This window comes from Helicoverpa zea, chromosome 5 (genome assembly GCF_022581195.2).
Source record: "Helicoverpa zea isolate HzStark_Cry1AcR chromosome 5, ilHelZeax1.1, whole genome shotgun sequence".
Lineage (NCBI taxonomy): Eukaryota > Metazoa > Arthropoda > Insecta > Lepidoptera > Noctuidae > Helicoverpa > Helicoverpa zea.
Window position 1 is genome coordinate 4,977,221 of NC_061456.1, and position 20,826 is coordinate 4,998,046.

General features: G+C 37.9%; 7 protein-coding genes across 7 annotated transcripts; 4 read left to right on the forward strand and 3 right to left on the reverse strand.

The window, feature by feature from the left end:
* The first annotated feature begins 530 nt into the window (after window positions 1-530).
* On the forward strand, window positions 531-3,312 carry LOC124630624 (cuticle protein 19-like). The gene is made up of 5 exons (XM_047164587.1): window positions 531-542; window positions 1,156-1,339; window positions 1,794-1,870; window positions 2,286-2,452; window positions 2,822-3,312. Exons 1-5 carry the CDS (start codon window positions 531-533, stop codon window positions 2,922-2,924), a joined length of 543 nt encoding a protein of 180 aa, XP_047020543.1. The 3' UTR covers window positions 2,925-3,312.
* A 422-nt stretch (window positions 3,313-3,734) lies between these two features.
* On the forward strand, window positions 3,735-5,291 carry LOC124630818 (histidine-rich glycoprotein-like). Its single transcript, XM_047164831.1, has 4 exons — window positions 3,735-3,746; window positions 3,870-4,310; window positions 4,548-4,714; window positions 5,169-5,291. Exons 1-4 carry the CDS (start codon window positions 3,735-3,737, stop codon window positions 5,239-5,241), a joined length of 693 nt encoding a protein of 230 aa, XP_047020787.1. The 3' UTR covers window positions 5,242-5,291.
* A 962-nt stretch (window positions 5,292-6,253) lies between these two features.
* On the reverse strand, window positions 6,254-7,922 carry LOC124630809 (histidine-rich protein PFHRP-II-like). The gene is made up of 4 exons (XM_047164822.1): window positions 7,892-7,922; window positions 7,072-7,809; window positions 6,743-6,909; window positions 6,254-6,393 (listed from the first exon to the last, which is right to left on the reverse strand). Exons 1-4 carry the CDS (start codon window positions 7,901-7,903, stop codon window positions 6,324-6,326), a joined length of 987 nt encoding a protein of 328 aa, XP_047020778.1. The 5' UTR covers window positions 7,904-7,922; the 3' UTR covers window positions 6,254-6,323.
* A 2,417-nt stretch (window positions 7,923-10,339) lies between these two features.
* Window positions 10,340-11,799, reverse strand: LOC124630626 (histidine-rich glycoprotein-like). The gene is made up of 4 exons (XM_047164588.1): window positions 11,788-11,799; window positions 10,963-11,373; window positions 10,537-10,703; window positions 10,340-10,400 (listed from the first exon to the last, which is right to left on the reverse strand). Exons 1-4 carry the CDS (start codon window positions 11,797-11,799, stop codon window positions 10,340-10,342), a joined length of 651 nt encoding a protein of 216 aa, XP_047020544.1.
* Window positions 11,800-13,043: 1,244 nt separating this feature from the next.
* On the forward strand, window positions 13,044-15,384 carry LOC124630833 (cuticle protein 19-like). Its single transcript, XM_047164853.1, has 4 exons — window positions 13,044-13,055; window positions 13,519-13,701; window positions 13,955-14,121; window positions 15,187-15,384. The coding sequence occupies exons 1-4, from the start codon at window positions 13,044-13,046 to the stop codon at window positions 15,248-15,250; spliced, it is 426 nt and encodes a 141-aa protein (XP_047020809.1). The 3' UTR covers window positions 15,251-15,384.
* A 1,388-nt stretch (window positions 15,385-16,772) lies between these two features.
* Window positions 16,773-17,693, forward strand: LOC124630831 (histidine-rich glycoprotein-like). The gene is made up of 4 exons (XM_047164851.1): window positions 16,773-16,781; window positions 17,001-17,291; window positions 17,378-17,544; window positions 17,624-17,693. Exons 1-4 carry the CDS (start codon window positions 16,773-16,775, stop codon window positions 17,691-17,693), a joined length of 537 nt encoding a protein of 178 aa, XP_047020807.1.
* A 1,062-nt stretch (window positions 17,694-18,755) lies between these two features.
* On the reverse strand, window positions 18,756-19,845 carry LOC124630812 (histidine-rich glycoprotein-like). The gene is made up of 3 exons (XM_047164825.1): window positions 19,837-19,845; window positions 18,866-19,758; window positions 18,756-18,786 (listed from the first exon to the last, which is right to left on the reverse strand). Exons 1-3 carry the CDS (start codon window positions 19,843-19,845, stop codon window positions 18,756-18,758), a joined length of 933 nt encoding a protein of 310 aa, XP_047020781.1.
* Window positions 19,846-20,826: the final 981 nt, after the last annotated feature.

Sequence of the window (20,826 nt, forward strand, 5' to 3'; positions counted from 1 at the left end):
ACATATTTCTGGTTTATACATATAACGTATGGTATTGGGGTTGAAGCTGGTAACCGTTCGTTAACTAATGGACATGTCTAATTGTATGTGTGAAATACACAACAATACATATAACGTGACAACCATTTATAGTGACATGAGCAAGGGAATAAACGGTTTTTGGGGAAGATCTACGTTCAGCGGTGGACGCTAAATGATGATTATGATGATGATGATAATAATGATGAAGGGAATAAAATCTCCACTTTTAATTAGGCTTGTATATCTTATTCGAAGGAGTTCTTCTGCAAATATTAACAAGTGGTTTAACACCCATGTCCATGACATGCCACCGATCTAGTTTGCGGCGCCCACCGCCACATACGTGCAGCTACATACAGTTTCCTGCGACACGCCCGAGTGGGACCCTAGCCTGTACCTATAGGACATACAGCCTCTATATAAACGCCCGGTATCTTAGAATTCGGCACACAACAAGCCCTAGTGCTTAGAGTGACGTACCGTTTGAACTTAGACCAAACTTAATCATAATGTTCGCTAAGGTAAAGTGATTTGAATTTGTGCTTGGTGACATGTGGTCATTTTTCGTGGCTTTGTGAGCTGGTGGTGTCATATTGCATTAGAGTTTTTGGGCCTTACTACAAAAACTTTAAACCCTGTTTTACACTTGTCTAATACAATTTTGGCTGCAAAATGAACCATATGTCAACGTCATAATTTGTCATTTTTTTAGACAAGGCATAAACTGACGTTTAAAAGTTTTTGTGGTAAGACGGTTTAAGTCTAGAGGAAGCATTGATAAAAGGTTTCTGTTAACAAGTTAAAGTTTAGAGTGTTCTGTGACAGCTACATTCTCCTCTCCTATTTAGGTGAACTAATTGTAGCTGAGAAACAGACAGCATTTTATACTTCATCGGACAGATCAACAGAGAATTTAGTCAGACACATTTACGTGTAAATTAGGTAAATTGAGAGCTCATCCCGTCACTTTAAACGACTCTCTTTTCGTTGATGGTTTAGAATGTTCTAACAAACCCATATAACGTTTTATAAAAATAGAAAAGAATCTTGATGGATTCTTTTTTTATTTTTCAAGAAAGAATCCATCAACTGTTTGGTCCCAGACAAACGATCTAATCTAACCCTCTCCTACAGGTGTTGTTCGCTTGCGCGCTAGTCAGCGTCGCACGCGGCGGGTTGATCGCGGGCGGTCACGGTGCGCTCTCGACACAGAGCATCGTACTGGGCGCCCCTGCCCTTGCTCACGGCTACGGAGGTTATGGAGGCTACGCTGCCGCGGCGCCGGCTATTGCCGCACCCGCTTTGGGATACGGATTAGGTATGGGCGATGTTTGTAAATGACTGGTTATTTTGCGGTGTTTTAATATCTTGAGAGAAATAGTTTACATCCAGATACAGACTTCAAACTTCCATATCAGCGTCTTGAAAGAGACTTTCGTACGTTTCGAAAACAAACCACCTGTCTTTCCAGGATAATTTAAAGCTACGAACGTCTAAATACGGCTAAGTGCTTCAAAACATGCTGATATGCTGACAGAGAGTGTTAAAACTGATTTCATAGTAGATGTTAAACAGACACCGACAAATGCCTTCCATAATTTCTATTCATGTATGTGTTTTCATTATCCAGTACATTTCTAAAGCATGCTCTAAATACAGCAGTCTGCCTGCCTTCTCCGCGGATCCATGAAACAGTTCTCTTGATTTTTTAGCTTTTTTCAAGTGATCTATATAATTCTGTGTGTAATATTATAGTATCAGGTCGATTGCAGGTCACGGCGCCGTCGTTGCGCACGCGCCGGTATACCGTGCACCCCTCGCGCACGCCGCTGCCCCTGTTGAAATATATGTGAGTTTTGACAATATTTCTATTTTATATTTTATCGCTCTCTTATTGCCTTTTTACAGCCTTGCTTCTAAATAGAGAACTCTTTTCATTCGAAGAAAGAAGAATAATAACCATTACTTAAAACTTTGCGATGTCTTTGTTCTCGGTGGGAAATCATCAAATGATCCTTCACGCTGTACCCATAGCGGGAGGGGAATGTTAGACACCTGACTAAAAGCTACCATGTTCTTTCTTAATGTACCAGGGCAATGGTAACTCTTTCGAACAATCCCGCAGTGCGATTTCTGACTTCGAGTCCAAGATTCCTCACAACGTTGACTAAAATAAAGCTATCACTAATAGACATGTAGACATAATATATTAGGAAGCATTTCTGCATACAGTCTTAAAGAGACCCTTACCCTACAAATTCCAGGCCCACCCCCGCTACCAGTTCAACTACGGTGTCACTGACGGCCACACAGGCGATCAGAAGAGCCAATGGGAAGCCCGTGATGGTGACGTCGTGAAAGGCCAGTACTCCCTCGTCGAACCCGATGGCACCGTGCGCACTGTCAACTATTCTGCTGATGACCATAATGGGTGAGATGGATGATAATTGTGCTTAGTTAACTTCTAGATGATGATGATAATAGGTACATTGTACTTATTTGCTATTCGATAAAGCTGTTGAAATAAAATGAACTGAAAAAGCATAAATCAGCATAACTGGATACAAATTCAGCGACTTAATCAAGCAATGTAGCGATATATGAAAAATAAAATACCAAAACAGTGTGCATAGCGAAATTAATAAAACTTTTGTAGGAATGTTTGAAGCTGGTGCTGATATTTATGCATAGGCATGCTTGTGTCCAGTCTCCATTATGAGAAAAAACCGTAGTAGTAATGCATAAATGGGCTCTGTCCTGTAGTCTATGAAATATCACAAAATATCTCTCTCTATTTCAGCTTCAACGCGGTAGTTAGCAGGACCGGTCACGCAGCGCACCCCGCTGGGCACGCCGTAGTGGCCGCCCCAGCTCTCGGGCACGGACCCATCTACCACGGCTAGGCCACCACCCAGCCATAGGCCTAGACCGACCACGACGACACCTATTTATTACTACGTAGCTTAAGCACGGACGGAATGCGACCACGAATGAGCATCAACGAAAGGCTTCCAGAATAGAATGCTTACAGCCTAACCGTTTCATAATATGTATAGGGACATAGGCCCAAATTAGCTTAGAACTTTTTACATTCATTCATCTATTTTACGACCATTAGAACCTTTTGTATTATATTTTCTTGTAGTGTGTAAGTTTTTCGTGTTTTTTATTTTATTTTCGAGCTTCATACATTTTGTGAAACGTTAGATGATTGCTTGCGGGGTGCTGTGCAGAAACTTAGGTTTTTGTGACTGATAATAAAGTAAATTAAATATAATATTTTATCATATAGTAACGTTTTTTATTACAATTATCACGACTAGCCTAGTTTATCTCTATATAAATATATGTATATCTGTCAAATTATGCATTAATTCAACATTAAAAAGTACTAAACTTATACATATACATATTTTACACGCACAGTAGCGTTCTTTTTGCAGCTTTAATATTCGAGCGATGTCAAAAGTTTCCACTGTAAAGAATTTCTTTGGCTTCTCATTAAGTTTACATAAAAATGCAAGTGAAATGTAAGTGCATACACCGTTCGCAGAACAGGTGATAAAATTGGAACCTGTTTTCAACCTGGTTACATAATAATTCTGCTGTCGCTAAGTGCAGATTTTACGCACTTTTTCGAGGTATAAAAAGGCTCTTGATTTCGGAAATTATATCATTTATTTAATAAGTGCATAACATCACATACGTGCACAATGATCTCAAAAGTGAGTACCTTTTTGTATTGAAAAAAATGAATATTCAGAAAAAGTTCATACGAAGCTGCAACATCATTTGATAAGACAATCCTAATTAAATCTAAGCTAACATACTTAACATTTTTATTCCAGATTTTCTTTGCCCTGGCTGTAGCGGCGGTCTGTGCCCAAGACCATCATGGTCACGAACACGGCCACGCCTACTCTTCCCAATCCATCATCAGACACGACATCGCCCACGGACATCAGGAAAGCTCCCACGGTCATCACGAGATCTCCCAAGGTCATCACGAAATCTCCCAAGGTCATCACGGACTTTCCCATGGCCATCATGAAATTATCCAGGGTCATCACGAAATTTCTCAAGGACACGGAATATCTCAAGGTTACCACGGAATTTCTCAAGGTCATCACGGTGGCGAACATATCATTCATCAGCAGCCCATCCAGTATGTTCCCATAGCCGTGCACCAGGCTCCTATCTCGGTACACCATGAAGCCCCTGTGCACCATGTTGAGTCTGCTCACCATGAGAAGCAACAACACCATGGGGAACACCATGTTGATTATTATGTAAGTTTAACATCTCAGTTATATTTTGAACAAAATACTGAAATTTTTTCAAATATGGAGAAGAAAAGATAGGTCTTAAACCTGTCAAGTTTAGTCATAACATGATAGTTTTTATAAAAATTACAATTTTTAATTAAAATAATCTGCACCATTAGATTAGCGTTTTGACGTGACTTTGATGTCTATGTCAGTTCTGTATATTTTTATCATACTTTTACAATGTTGTTATTACTCCAGGCCCACCCCAAATACGAGTACGAATACAAAATCGAGGACCCCCATACCGGTGACAACAAGTACCAACACGAGTCTCGTGACGGTGAAAACGTTAAGGGCGTGTACAGCCTCCACGATTCTGACGGCTCCATCCGCACCGTTGAGTACTCCGCCGACAAGCACAATGGGTATGAAGAAATATTGATATTTTCTTAGAATATTTTTAGGTGGTGCACCGTTTGTTGCTTTCGTTAATTTTGAAAATAAAACTCTAAATTGAATTTTGTAATTATGTAAATATTTATGTAATAATCAGCGAGAAATGAGAGGCAATATGTGCAAGACTTTCACTGTTTCTGAATATTTTCGTGTGTTTTTCCGACTTTTTGAATTCTTTCTGCAACTTGCATTCTCTGTCAAATAGGCGTGACGACAGGGTTTAAAAATAGTGACATGTAATACGTGACCATTATTTTAAGATAACATAAAAGAGGGACTCTATACTTTTTTCATTCGTCATGCCTATTGTCATATGACTATATTTATTTGACAGCGATGAGTAACTGTTTATTGGCATTTGTAAGATATTTATTTGTGACAAAATAAGATTTTTCTCTAATAACTAATGTTGTTTTATTTCAGCTTCAACGCAGTGGTGAAGACTGAAACCAAACATGGTCACGGTCACGGCCACGAACAGCAGTACCATCATTAAGAACATACCGAAAGTACCTGAGAACATGTTACCTTTTTATATTGTTTGCCCGTTAAATATATCTAGTCTAATGTGTTGAATTAAGGTTTTTGTTTTTATTTTCGCCACGTAATAAGTTCATATTGGGCCTGTTTTCTCGCAACCTATGGTAAGAGACACGCTATTTCACCATCTCATTTCAAACCAATCGAGGGTTTGTGTATACAACCACAATACATAATAACATTCCATTTGAAAGTTTGGTTACAAACTTCATACTTTCGAAGACATGTTTAATAAAAAGAATTAATCAAAATGAAAGCAGTCAATTTCAAAATTCAAAAACTGGACCACATATCCTTATAAATAACTTCCTTCTTCCTCAGACCTTTCACATGCTAATAAACAAACATGTCTGTACCCAATTGTACATATAATGTTCAATTAATTACATTGATTGATATAAAACAAAATGATCGTGATAGACAAGTAGGTCATCAGTGTCAATCGTGATTAATCTCAAGTAAATATATAATTGAGAGTACGTACATACCTACGTAGGTACTTGTATAATGATTTCAAAACGCTCAGTCGCTTTCCGCAGTCGTAATATTAATAAGTTTATATTGTTTTGATTGGCAAATCAGGCTTGGTTGTATTTACCTTAATGGGAACTAAATAGGAACCGTATTCTTGCGAAGTTAAACATTATGTAAGTTACAGTTTTATAGCGTTGAAGTAACAGCTTGATTTAAATTTCTTTGTATTTCTTATGATTGAATGAATAAAACGTTATTATGAAGTAATGCAATAATACGCACCGTTATTGCTTAAGTTATCAAAATAATTTAAAGCATTAATTGAAATTTAGAAAAGAACATTTATGCATTTTTTTACTCTTTAAATTATTGTCTTATGATTAACTTTATGCTCCTTGATACATAAAGCTGAAAATTCTTAGGAAATCATACGCAATTCAAAACAACAATTTTACATCATAATAATATTAAATAAACTTTATTAAAGATTAATACAGGTAGGCAAGTACACATCTAGTAACAATAAAGACTATAAAACAGCAGAACAGGTTGATCAGTCTTGTCTTAGTTCTGATGATGGCTTTCAATCTGGACATGATGACCAGGGGCGGAGTGCTTCACGACAGCGTTGAATCTGTAGGAGAAACAGGTACAGTTACAACTAATTCAATATACAATGCAGGTAATAAGACAGGTGATGATACGAAATAGAAAGCTAAATCAGTTCAATCGAAGGCAGTGCGTGACTCGGCGTTAAATTTAAGTCTAGACTCTGAACTATTAAGATCGACTCAAAACTACAATACAAAACGAATAAATGATTGAGTATGCTGATATTCGTTCGACTTATTATGAATGAGACAGAAGAGTATTAGACTGAGCTAGTGAGAAACTTTCAAAGTCCAGCTTTGTTTCTTCTGGAGCCTTTTGCATGCCTGACCAAACCTTTCATATCTATGAGTAAGGAATCATGGTTAGCTTACCCGTGATGTTTATCAGAGCTGTATTCAACAGTTCTGACAGATCCATCAGCCTCCTGGAGACTGTAGACTCCCTTCACAATGTCTCCATCACGGAACTCATGCTGGAACTTGTTGTCACCGGTGTGAGGGTCCTCCACTTTGTACTCGTACTGGTACTTAGGGTATGCCTAGAATAAAAAGACATATAAACTTAATAAGGGCCATTTAAATGCGGCTACTCAACTAGAGGTTTAAACGGTTCAATTTGTGATTGGAATAAATGAATAGAAAGTTACCATAAAACTGTAAGTCGGAAATAAGTGTTTTATATTCCAGTGTTGGACACTTACGTAATAGTCGATGGGCTCATCGTGGGACTCGTGAGCGTGGATATCGTGATGTACTGGTACTGCGTGATGGGCGGGCGCTTCGTGGTGAGCAACTACTTCATGGTGTACTGGGGAGGCATGGTGAACAGGGGCAGCGTGATGAACAGGAACAGCGTGGTGAACGGGAGCAGCGTGGTGGACTGGAGCGGGATGGTGAACAGATGTGTGGAGCTGAGCGCCATGGTGGAAGCTTAAACCTTCATGAGCGTTAGCGCCGTGGTGGTAGTTCAGACCTTCGTGAGCCTGAGCGTAGTGAGATTGGGCATGGCCGTGCTCAGGAGCGTACGATTGAACCTCGTGATGCGCTTGGGCGGGGGCGAAATGAACAGTCTGGTAGTGGTGAGCGGGAACTTCGTGTTGAGCTGGTGCCTGGTGGTGTTCGGGCTCTTCTTGCACGTACTGGTACACTGGAGCAACATGATCGTTATGAGACTCCTGAGATTCTCCCTGGCCGCCATGAGCGGCATGAGCTGCGGCGTGGTGAATAATGCTCTGCGAAGAGTAGGCATGTCCTCCAAGCCCATGGCCTTCAGGAGCAGCATTGTACTGAGCTTCGCTTGAACTCTCCTGTTCCTCATGAACTCTTATGGGATTATGTTCATAATGTTGTCTGTACTCCTTGGCTGGCTCGTGGTGGTTCCTGAGGGAATATCCATGTTCTTCGCACAAAACTGCCGCAACAAAAGTGAACACTATCACCTAAAACAACAGAAAACGTCAAGTTATTATTATAAAATAATATAATCTAATGTATTGTTAACTCATATGATGTCACACGCACTTTGGTAAACATTTTGTTCTTTCTTCTAAGACTTCCGTAGTGGAACTGATGAATTAACATAGTCATTAGCTCAATATATACCGGAGACGTTACGAGAGAGTATTGAATCAATTTGCTGCCGCTCGGGGCGTCATGTTTGTAACCCACAACGCGCGCGCAGATCTATGACGTAATTTACGTAATCAATGTGAAGGTTGTCAATCAGATGAATTAGAGCACCAAGAATTTGTCTATAAGCTTATTAATATTACCATAACTTAGGACTGATAGGAATAGCTTTATATGAAAGTAGGACATAAAATATGTAGGTACTCTCATTTAGGCCTAGAGAAATCTTTTAAATTGGTATTCTAGAATAGTTTTATTGCTTCCTTTGTATAATTAGGTGCCTACTTCTGGTAATTCGCTCAAATGTACGATTTCACTGTTAAAATTATGGTCTGAATTCCTTAATATAAACCTAATCACGATTGAACTTACGCACCGCCTTGATTAAATTAACCACATTAATGTCAACAGATACTTATGAGGTTTTACAGGTCGATAGAAAATCGAAAACCATTCTTTTTATAATAAATGCAGAGATCAGATCCATAAGCTTTGTATATTTTAGAGTCATTCATAAAAACAAATTATCATGCTCAAAGTAAAATATGAATTGATGTAATCCCCTTATCTCTAAAGATTGCATATCGTATGGTATTCATTGAAAATATTTTATGATGATAGTAGTGGTGATATTTATAAAATTTTGCCGAGGCAATTTGCTAGTTATCAAGTTATGCGTAATATAATTATGATCGCCTATTTCGATGACGGAATAATATATTTTTTATGTAATTGTTTCAGTGCTCAATCCAAGATAGCAATTTAACTGCCAAAGTGTGCCAATGTGGTGAACTAGTAACTAGACCACATAATACTAGCAAGTAATTAAAATTACTATGATTAAAATTGCGTGGGTATATTTTTTGTCGCGCCTAGCGGATTACCATCCGGCTCAAAATGCTTACCTAATGGTCATTTCGGAAATCATACCGCCTCTAAGATCATGAATTAGAATCCGGTCAGGTCCAAGCAGTTATTAAAAATATTTTTTTTCGTCTTATGTAACTAAGTAGAGCATGGTATTTCATATCAGTATTCAAATCAATGTATACAGCAATATTCAATTTATAATGAATGAACTGCTTTGGAAATGACGTCGTCATAATGTCTTTCAACTTTGTTGGAGCCAGCTTCAACTATAACCGGATGCAGATAAATATCACTGTTTAGATGGTGTCGATCTGACCTCCTCAACTTAAAACTTCTCTGTAAAACTAGTTGTCGGGCATTGTGATTATCACTACTCATAATGTCTTTGACAGACATGTTGATATGCAAATGATAATTGGTTCCAACGACTATCAAAAGCAGGGGAAACTCGCCGTAACTCACTTGACATATTGTTTAGATTTACTTTGATTGATCATCCCGGGTGGCTGTTACTAAGCTTCAAATGACTTCAAATGGAACCATGCAATTCATGACAATCGTCAAAGGTAAAAGACGACTTATCTCTCTAGTAGAGATCTTAGCCTATAGTAATAGGAGCATAAGAGACTTTCGGTTCCCAAACCCAGTGTTGGATTGGAAGTCAAGTAAAATCTACTTTTTGGAATTATTTCTTCTAACCGCTATGTCACATTTTACTGATTACAAGATGTGGAGTTTCAATCCGGCCATTCTTCTGAGTTAGCGAATAGTTTATGGTCATCGATCAACCAAATAAGCTTTTTATATCCAAAACTCGTCTCTCGTGACAATGGAAAGTGACTTCAATTGTGTCATTGTCATACATTTTTTTAGTAAAACCAGGTGAAGTCAGCTACTTACGCATAAAAATCTTCAATGAATAACCATGAACCACATTTAGGTACAACAGCTACGATTTCGCAATTTCCTTTATGCGTTGGAATTTCATTTTCTTTACCTATTATTATTTAATAATGATTTATTATATTTGTAACTAATTTTATATTTACCGGATAGCATTGTAGGTGGAATTTGTATGATTATTGAAGAGAAAAGTTTCTAATTAAATTACCCTACGTATTTGCCAATACAGTAGGTATATTGATACCTTCCTTATTGCTTAGTTAACATGTTTTAGTAAGTAGGTATATGTAACAACCGATGCGGCTAACTTTCTATGATGTTAAATAATACGGATTTCTTCTACTTATCAGAAAAATCTGTGTCGCCAACGCATACATGATGTTTACCTTTTTCTACTGTTCACTATTGATGACATCACTGGTTTGCATCTATTGCAAAATTTTAGTTCTCTTTTTGTTACATCGTCTAGATACGCCAACTAAATAATAAAAAATAAGTTAAATAATGCTTTTTTATTACAAGAAACTTAATTTAATGAACACAACTATTTTACAATAAATAAACTAATTAGTGGTGGTAATGATGCTCGTGTTTGAAGTGGCCTTTGTGGGAAACCTCAGCGTTGAATCTGGATGAAAAATAGAAGTTAATATTATTATTCTGATATTTCAGCACATAGGTATATCTATCAGTTTAAGGAGTTACACCACTTGTAATGTTATGTGAATTCAATTTATTTTTAGCTTATTTTATTTTGAAGTTACCCAGTCTTTTTGTCGGAGGAATATTTGACAGTTCTGATGGAACCATCAGGCTCGTGCAGACTGTACACGCCCTTCACGACGTCGCCATCTCGAGACTCATGCTGGAACTTCTTGTCACCAGTGTGAGGGTCTTCTACTTTGTATTCGTACTCGTATTTAGGGTGAGCCTGGAAATATTGAATTTGTTAACAAAGGATAGCTGATTCATAGTATCGATATTGGTAAAACAATAAAATAAGGCGTTAGGCACACTTTTGTCATTGATACTTCTTTGTCATATGATCTCTAAAAATATCAATAAGCAAAATCTTACGAAGCGAAAATACTTGTAGGTAATTAAACTCAAGCTAATTGACAGAAATAACACAACACCAGGCTTAACCGACTAAATCTACATCAAGATATTATTACAATAAATCAACTTACATAATAATCAACATGATGTTCATGATGGGACTCCTTATGTTGAGTTTCCTTATGAGACTCCTGTTGTACATGATGAGGAACTGGCAGTACCACATGATGCTGAACAGGAACAAAATGCACAGGAGTATCGGCGGCAATCACCTCATGGACAGGCGCGGGTTCTTTGGCTGGAACGAAGTAGTGCTTCGGAGCTTGATGATAAATCTTCCCAACATTATTACTTTGATGATGAAGTAAGCTCGCATGACCGTGATGCAGAGGAACGTGAACCTCTTGAGTTTGAACTGGAATGTGGTGATGGTATTCTACTTTCTTTGGTTGCTCATGCGTCACTACAGTTTTGAGGGAGATTGTGTGATGGTGATGGTCTTGACAGAGAGCTACTGCCATCAGCACTAGAAGTGCGATAATCTGAAATGTAAAAACAAAGTTTTGGTATCGATACATATTTTTATGGTACCTTGACTTCATAGAACACTAACAAAAATAAAACGATATATTCTGAGATCGATTACAGTAGTACAGGACGAGAAATAAATAAGACGAAGTGTATGAATTTCTACGGCTAAATTATATAAGTTTTGCGTTACGATAATTTATTAAAATGATTGAAACAATTATGTAATTGTTACAGGTGAATTGAATCAATCTATTTTATTATTTTGTAACTGAATTCATTTTGACTAATAGTCCAGGCTTCACATCTATGAGCAGTACCTATAGTAGTAGTAACAATGATGAATTCCTAATAATCTTTAAACAGTGTCAAATACTGTCTACTATTTATTTTCTTAAGGTTAATATAAAACCTATTTTTATACCTACCTTTGAATACATTTTGATGTTGTGCCCACAAAAGTTGTTGCACATATGATACTGGATCTCAAGGAGACTTTTGGTTTTATACTCAAAATAACATGAAATAAGAACAAGTTTTATTTTGAAATATAATGTGGATATGCACACGCATTCTCCTGAAAAACTGGTTCACTCGTGTCATTTGAGATACCGAAGTCGTGATATTTTACGCAAGCATTAATTTCTTCAATGGTTAAACTGTAATCTGTCAATTAAAGTAAACGTAAGGACCGTTAAATAAGTTATTAAAAAGCTCTCTGTAATTACAAAATAAAACACATTGACCTTTGTCTGTTAAATTGCCATTATATCAGAATTATAATGATTTTTGCCAAGCAAGAAAGTTATTATTTTAGGTACCAACGTAACTTTTAATGACGTACAGCCAGTTTCTTCATCAAAAGTTAAAGCCAAAGTAAAAGTCAAAGTAATGTCTAAAGTAAAAGTAACGGTTACTTTTACTTCAGACATTACTTTAACTTTAACTTTTGATGAAGAAACTGGCCGTTAGCCAGCTATTATTAACCTAAAAATTAGTAGTAACTACTTTTTTGACGAAAATTTATTATACACGTTGCCTCTATTGTTTCTAGTTCATTCTTAAGTTTGAGTCATGCATACCATCTTTGACTTGTACTCATCTTCGCTGATGCAGCAGATATGTAAAGAAATGTTTTATCCTTCAAGTTGTTACATAATCAAATCCTAAAAGCTCAGATCCAAAAAGCCCAATTCTGGGCACGAAACAGGGGTTTCCGATGACACATTATGTTACTTGCATCGTTTGAGTACAGGTTGCGTTCATACAAATTGAAAATGGCGTCACAGCAATGCGGCAACGTTATACTTCATTATTACTTCAGCTTTTTTCTTTCTGACTGCTAATGTAACTGATAATCACTTAGGCTTTTTTTATTCAATTAAATTTGTGTCAGTAATACAAACAATGTTTTGCTCAAGTTACTTGTAAGAAACTGTGGCAATGTCACACTGCAAGGTGTGCGTAGTTACACTGGACAAACGCTTTTACGAAATTCATTGCAAACACTGCATACTGAAGTTCGTGAATAATTTGAACAGCCTGACCATACCTTAGAGTGAAATCTTATTACCTTGAATACCTTTGTTATTGATATAAAAGAGCTTGAATTTGATCATTATGTATCATTCCACTATTGGTCTTAGTTTCATTAGCATAACAGCTAATACAAACATTTAACAAAATGTTCTCAAAGGTAAAAATATTTTTGTAATTCAGTGTTTCTTAGTGAAGTGTTAGTTTTGTGTGAAAATCTTCAGTTGTTTGATCGTAGTTAACAGTGGTTATTTAGTTAACATCATAACCATCATACCAGCGTCGCCTTGGGGTGCATTAATAAGCACTTCTACTTCGACCACATGTGACGAGACTTTCCGCAGCACTTCTACTTCCACATGTTACCATACATAACATAAGCTTTATTGATAAAACAACGTATAAACATTAGACACCTTTAGGAGTATCTTACTAGCTCCATATGTGCTGTTCTTCATATGAGTACACATATGCAAGGATTTGAAATTATCCACATATCTGCAATAAAATAAGGATGCTCTAAGTAGTCATGTGAAGCTATTTCACATCAGATCCATAAGGGAAACCATACTCACTTTACACGTATTCATTTTCATTCTAAATTGTATGTCGTTTCTTCCCAGGTTCTGTGCCTCGCAGCTTTGGTGGCGGCTGTCTACGGACATGGCCACGGCTTCTCTTCAGCGTACATCCACCGTCACGACGGTCCCGCTGAGGTAGTCCATGTGCATGGGCACGACGGCGGCCATGGGGGGTACGGCCATGGACACGGTCATGATGGCGGTCATGGTCATGTTGATTATTATGTAAGTTGCTTAGAATTATAAGAGAAGTTTGATATGGCTTTCTAAGACGGTTTTCGTGGTCTGAAAGTAGCTATTGGAGATGTTGTAGGAGCTGTTCCAGGACTCCAAAACACTTTGCGGATTTGTGCCATCACAAAAGTCCCTTACTTCTAAATCAGACACTTTTACAGGATATAGAAAGTTCTGTTTGGTGCTCATTGCTTCCCCAATAATATGCCTAATGACCATGGCTGATCTTTTTCTCAATTTTCAGGCTCACCCCAAATACGAGTTCGGTTACAAAGTGGAGGACCCTCACACCGGTGACATCAAGTCCCAGCATGAGCACCGCGACGGTGACCACGTTAAGGGATACTACGCTCTGCATCAACCCGATGGCTCCGTCAGACACGTTGACTACCACGGCGACAAGCACTCTGGGTAAGTCTGAATTAAAAACTTTTTATGTAAACAAAATATCTCGGATAGTGGTACCGACGATTCCAACTAGTTAGTGAAAGAGTGCAGCGAAAGATAAGCAAAGCTATTTTCCTTATAAATTCTATACAGTAAAACTCAATCCTTATTAACCGACTTCCCAAAAAGGAGGAGGTTCTCAATTCGGCCGGTTTATATTTTTTTTTCTATGTATGTACATCGATTACTCCGAGGTTTATAGACCGATTTACATGATTCTTTTTTTGTTCGACGCGGAATAGCTGCCAGTTGGTCCCATAGTCATCAGGTCAGGACCTAATGATGGAAACCCTGAGAAATCGAGGGCAACCGAAAGTTGTAGGCATACATAGGGTAAAAAATTTGACACTCAGGTGTATGCCTGAAAGCTCTATTTAACAGTGAAGGTTTGGAGCTGACCTGATGATGGAGACCAGAGAAGGTCGAGGGAACTCGACAACTGAATATGTAAAATACCTCGTATTTGGGCTTGTATTCTTTGTATTGATGAGAACTTTCCACTTATATGGATAGTAACAACTATTCGCATCCCTGAAAAGCTGTAAATAAAAAACTTTTTTACAAAAAAATTAAACCGACTTCCAAAAACACTAAAAAGTTAAAAAAAAAAACTAATTTTAGGTGCATCGGCCTAGAAGTCGGTGGCAAAATTAACTTAGTAACATCCATTAGACACCGACTTCTAGGCCGATGCACCTAAAATTAGTTTTTTTTTTTTAACTTTTTAGTGTTTTTGGAAGTCGGTTTAATTTTTTTGTAAAAAAGTTTTTTATTTACAGCTTTTCAGTGATACAAATAGTCATACATATGTATAAGATTAAGGTGGTTTTTGATTGGTCGTGAAAATATCAATTTCTCTAATTTGCACATGCCATGACGTAGCTATTAACGGCGGACTTCAAAACTTATTTTATCTATAAAAGATTAACATTATTTGTTTAGAAGCTTTGACTTCCAGTTAACAAATAGATTGGTCAATAAAATCCGCAGCTAATCTATATTTCTAATCACTCTATTGTTTGTTTACAGTTTCCACGCTGACGTGAAATACAGCACTCACCACATTGCGCCCGAACACCATCATCATTACTAAACTGTTGGATCTCAACTGTGATATTATAATACGCTACTATTATCGTCGATGTACCTACTGTGATCTTATCTTTATTTGTTGCTGAATTTTTGTTTTATTTTTTTACAATATTACAAGTTTTTACTGATTATTTACTTTGTTTTTTTTTTTACTTCAACTGGCATTACACATTGAATTCTGTCTCATTACACAACGAAATCGTTGCTTGAGAATCAATCCCACAATAAGAATAGTATTCTATTTAAAAAAAATATTTTAAAGAATTTAAAGTGTTATATTACAAATAGAAATTCATGAAAATTAAAATTAAAAAAAACTATTACTATCTATAAAAAATAACACACATTTACTATAAAAAAATAAATAAAAAAACGTGAAAAATCAGGTCGTTCCACTGTATGAGAATAAGTTCAAAGCCATGCGGTCACAATGTACCAAATGCATTTGATTGAATTCATCAGAGCAGCCTTGACCGTACTGTTGTGGTCTAATTCAGGTATGTTGGTGTTTTTTGTAGCAAAACAATCAGTCGTCATTACAATGTTCAATAATAAGGTTATCATGCAGTTATTAGTTTCTTAAAGACAATAGTCTATCAATACTTAAATATAAAGGTACCTATACTAATCACCAATATTCTATGAGGAAGAATGGTATTACATGTTTTCTCTCAGTCTCCTGAGTCTGCCTTTTTCCCAACTATGTTGGGTCGGCTTCCAGTCTAACCGGATACGGCTGAGTACCAGTGTTTTACAAGGGGTGACTGCCTATCTGACCTCTTCAAGACAGCTACCCGGGCAAACCTACCAATTGGCTAGGACTGGTAGGACTCAATGGCTTCTGACTACCCGTAACTACTGCCAAGGATGTGCTGTTGACACCAGAACTCTTTGAAAAGCTAAACCTATGGCCACAGCCTATGGCCAACACAAAATGGGATGCAGGTGTGAAAGGTAATTATAGCATAGCAAATAAGGCCATTTGTATTTGAAAACGCCTATATTCATTTTAGGTTTCATGCAAATACTGGCATGAAACCTAAAATGTACGCGAGACTAAAATAAAACAAAAGAGAATACATAACAAATAAAAAATGCAGATAACTGATTATGAAGATACTCTTAGGTACATAACTGAAATCCATTGTCATTAGTTACGTTATAATCAACGGTCACCGACAAAATACTGCTGGGTAATAATAAGAAAAAAATCCTAACCAACTTACAAGAAAAATGTCACCTCCATTATACGAATATTAACGAGTAAATAATACGTATTTTAATTTGTGATATTTGGATACGCATTGAAATAAAAGAAAGGAATTTTATTAAGTTCATAAAATATGCACTCTCTCAAGGCCAAAAGGTATAAGTTACCAAAAAGTAACTTGTTCGGAAAACTGGTTGTAAGTTTAAACTTGTATGTACTATCCCTTATTATGTATGGATATAAAAAGAAATTGCGTCGAATAATTATCATTCAACATTTCTTACTCTTGAATTAAAGAACAAATCTGTTCGAAATGTACAAGGTATTCTATATTCACTAAATAATAAAAAATCTACTAATCGCTTATCTGTTATGAATATCAAATTACTATAAAACTTTAAAATCTACTCGCAATAGTTTTTAACTTCATTCACGCCGATATCAAGTTCTTCGCTGCTTTAATCACAAGATCACACACATTCTAATACTATAACTGTTTCAGTATAAACATTACTTTAAAAATAAATATCTTTGTCTACAGATTTTTCTAGTAGCCGCGTTTGTCGCGATGGTCGCTGCGAGACCACAACACGGTCACGACTACCACCACGGTCACGGTCACGCTGTGTCATCGCAGAGCATCGTACTGCACCAAACTCACGAGAGCAAGCACGAGCCCGTACACCACGAGGAACATCATGAGGAGCAGCACGAGCAGCACCAGGAGGAGCATCACCACGGACACCACGAGGAACACCACGGCCACGCCTCCTCCTCACAGAGCATCAAGCAGCACCACGGCAAAGCCACAGAGAAACACGTCGAGTACTATGTACGATGAGTCTCTGATCTTTAATCCTATACTTTTCATGTCAAAGTAAAATAACTATAATAACTATAAATATATATTTCCCACAGTCTCACCCTAAGTACGAGTTCGCGTACAAAGTGGTGGACCCTCACACCGGCGACAAGAAATCTCAGCACGAGTCTCGTGACGGTCACGTCGTGAAGGGCGTGTACAGTCTGCATCAACCCGACGGCACCGTCAGGATTGTCGAGTACCACGCTGACAAGAAGACTGGGTGAGTGACAATATTCGTAGATAAATCCAAAGCTACCAATATATTAACGAATTGCTCAATAACTCTTTTGTATTTACAGATTCAACGCCAACGTGAAGTATGAGGGCCACGCCGTGCACATAGTTCCTGAACACCATCATCACCACTAACGTTGCCTATTCGAAACTATTTGTTGATCTTAATTTATACTGTTAAATCGTGTATTTAGTTGGTTGATTAATTTGTAAATATAATGAAATAAATACTCACGTTTATACTACTGCCTGACTTTCTGTTTTTGAACGCTAGGCAATCAATCCTTGGAAAGAATTTCCATATTTTTGCAAACTATAGAGCTATGTATAGGTTATAGAAGATGCTTTATGCGAAATGCGATAGAGTAGTCCTGTATGTATGCGTTGGAGTTTTGGCCCATAAATGATGATGAGATGAATAAAACAAAACTGCCAGAGAAAACTGCATGATATTGAGATGAGCAAACTGTCATTTCAGGAGTTACAATAGATTATTTATTACAAAGTGTATTTATACTTTGATGGTAATGTATCTACGCGGTTTTTATTATTTACTAGCTTTCGCCTTCGGTTTCACCCGCGTCCCGTAACCGGATGGTGACAAAAACTATCCTAAAACTTTCTCCCGGGTCTAAGTTACCCCCCCCCCCCTCTAATTTTCAGCCAAATCGGTCAAGCCGTTTTCATGTTATGTAGTGACAACGGAAAGCGGGTTTCATTTTTATATTTATATAGATCCCATTCACAAAGCTTGACAAATCTCCACACTAAGATGAAGATGATTGGTGCAATATGGCAGAAAACATTACATTACATAAAAAGCAAGAATAAAAATGATTGTGAGGCAAAAATATATATTTTATTATTTACAATGCATTATTTGAGGATTCACAAGAAACAAACAATATTAAGGTTCAATAACAAAAGCGGTTCAATAGCCAGTTCCAGTTGTGTGGTGGGATTTAGAAATGATGTGTTCTGCGCGACCTGTTATACAGAAGGGATAGTGAGCAAACAGTTTAAAATGTAAACAATTTTAGTTATTTGTCTTTATGGCCATTTACCCAGATGTTCTGTCAGCATGGTACGGGACGATCCTGACGGTGCCTTCAGGTTGATGCAGACTGTACACGCCCTTCACGACGTGACCGTCACGAGACTCGTGCTGAGATTTCTTGTCTTCGCTGTGTGGATCCATCATTTTGTACGCGGACTTGTTAGTATAAGCCTGTGGGAAATGTGTTGGTTAGTTCTGTTATAAACTTCAAGATAAAAAATATGGGATTTAGGTTAGAGATTTTTCATACATAGTACTCGATATGTAAGTCTCTGGCGTGTCCGTGGTGCTGCTTGATGCTCCTTCATCGTCGTCCCCGTCATGTCTATCTTTATCCCCGTGATGTCCCTCATGTACTTTGGGGTGCCCCTCGTGTATTTCGGGATGTCCCTCTTGTTCTGCGGGATGTCCCTGGTCTTCTTCGGGATGTTTTTCGTGTTCTTCGGGATGACCCTCGTGGTCTCCGTGTTGTTTCTCGTGTTCTCCGCGATGCCCATCTTGGCTTTCTTGTTGTTCTTTGTGGTCTCCATGATGTGCTGCGTGGTCTTCATGATGTACTTCGGGGCGTTCGTGATGTCCCTCGTGAGCTCCTTGGTGGCCCGCGTGCGGCCCGTGGCGTCCTTGGTGGTGTCCACGGTGCCCTTCATAGTGTCCGTGATGTCTGCCATAGTGACTCTCATGGTGTCTGTGGTGTTCCTCACGGTGTCCGTGGATTTGCTCAAGGCGTCCACGAGATCCATCGTGGCATCCCTCACGGTGTCCCTTGGACTGTGCGTGGTGTCCCTCATGGAATCCCCCGTGGTGTTCCGCGTGTCCATGTCCTTTATGATGGTGACCTTTCTGCTGGACATCTTGTTTCTCGTGGTGTCCTGGCTCCGGTTTTTTCGGTTTGTGTACTGGCTCGGGTTTTTTCTCTTTGTCTACTGGCTCTGGATTTTCCTCGTTGTTTACTGGCTCGGGTTCTTCCTCTTTGTTTACGGGATCGGGTTTTTTTTCTTGTTGTGGCAAGAGACACTGCGGTGATATAGCGTGACTGTGGCCGTGGCTGTAATCGTGACTGTGGCCGTGGCAGTAGTCGCGACTATGACCATGTTGTGGACGAGCAGCGACCATCGCGACCAAAGCGGCAACTAGGGAGATCTGCTATTAGCAAAGAAAAGAAAAATAATAAAGATTCCAAAAAAATATTGTTCATTTAAGTACTAATCGCTTGAATGATACCTTGTACATGTTGGAGGTCTATATTCTGTGCTCGGACAGCGTCAAAAAGCGTGTAACAGTAACTCCAGTTAATTTCTTTCTTGAACAGTGATATATTTTTGAAACACATTATGGACAACCCTTTTGTCGCTTACTGGCAGTTTTTGTGCAAATCAAGACTTTGAAAGGCAATTATAGGGCCGAAAGCATCACGCTGCGACTCAAGACAACTTTAATTAAATGTAATAGTGGCAGATAACCGACCATTGTCCCTTGCACAATATAAAAGTGTAGTCAAGGACAATTCTCGGTTTTGCTGGACTATTACTACTATAGAACAAAACTACTTGAGCTATTGTAATGGGCAGTTAGTGGCCTAAAATAAAAACGATAGTTCGAAGAGGTAAAAAGACACGTTAGGGGAAACAAAAACTACTGGCTATAGAATATTATAGAGTGGACGAGTATTGCAAGTGTTGAAGACCTGTGTCGCTTAGCACAAGACAAATAAATTCGATGATCTGAACGAGTTATTTTCAGTAGAAGAAAAAGTACATAGATTTATAAGAAAGGCATGAACTCATAACGATTCATGGGATCAATATTGGGATATTGATACCATGGAGCTTGTGTGTTTATTTAACGATAGGTTGTAAACCGCCTATTCGTAAAGTCCAACATAGCATTCTAAAGTCAGAGTTCGGGAGGTAGATCAAAAAGGCCGTAGAATGAATGAGTTTGAGAAAAATATCAATAATGTAGGAGGTATACACTGAAAACCATTCTCGAACCCCACAAGCACTGGACAATATGAAAGAACTGTCATTTTCACGCATGTCATTTTTGTCTGTGACTTATGTCATTACAAACCGTTACAAACCGAACTACAAACCTACACAGTGATCTGTGCAGTTTACCGAAATGAGGCCGAAATAAGAACCAAGAGTACTCTTTTTATAGTCTGTGCACAATGATGCAAAAATAGGTCCAGATGTTCCTTTCTCAAAATGT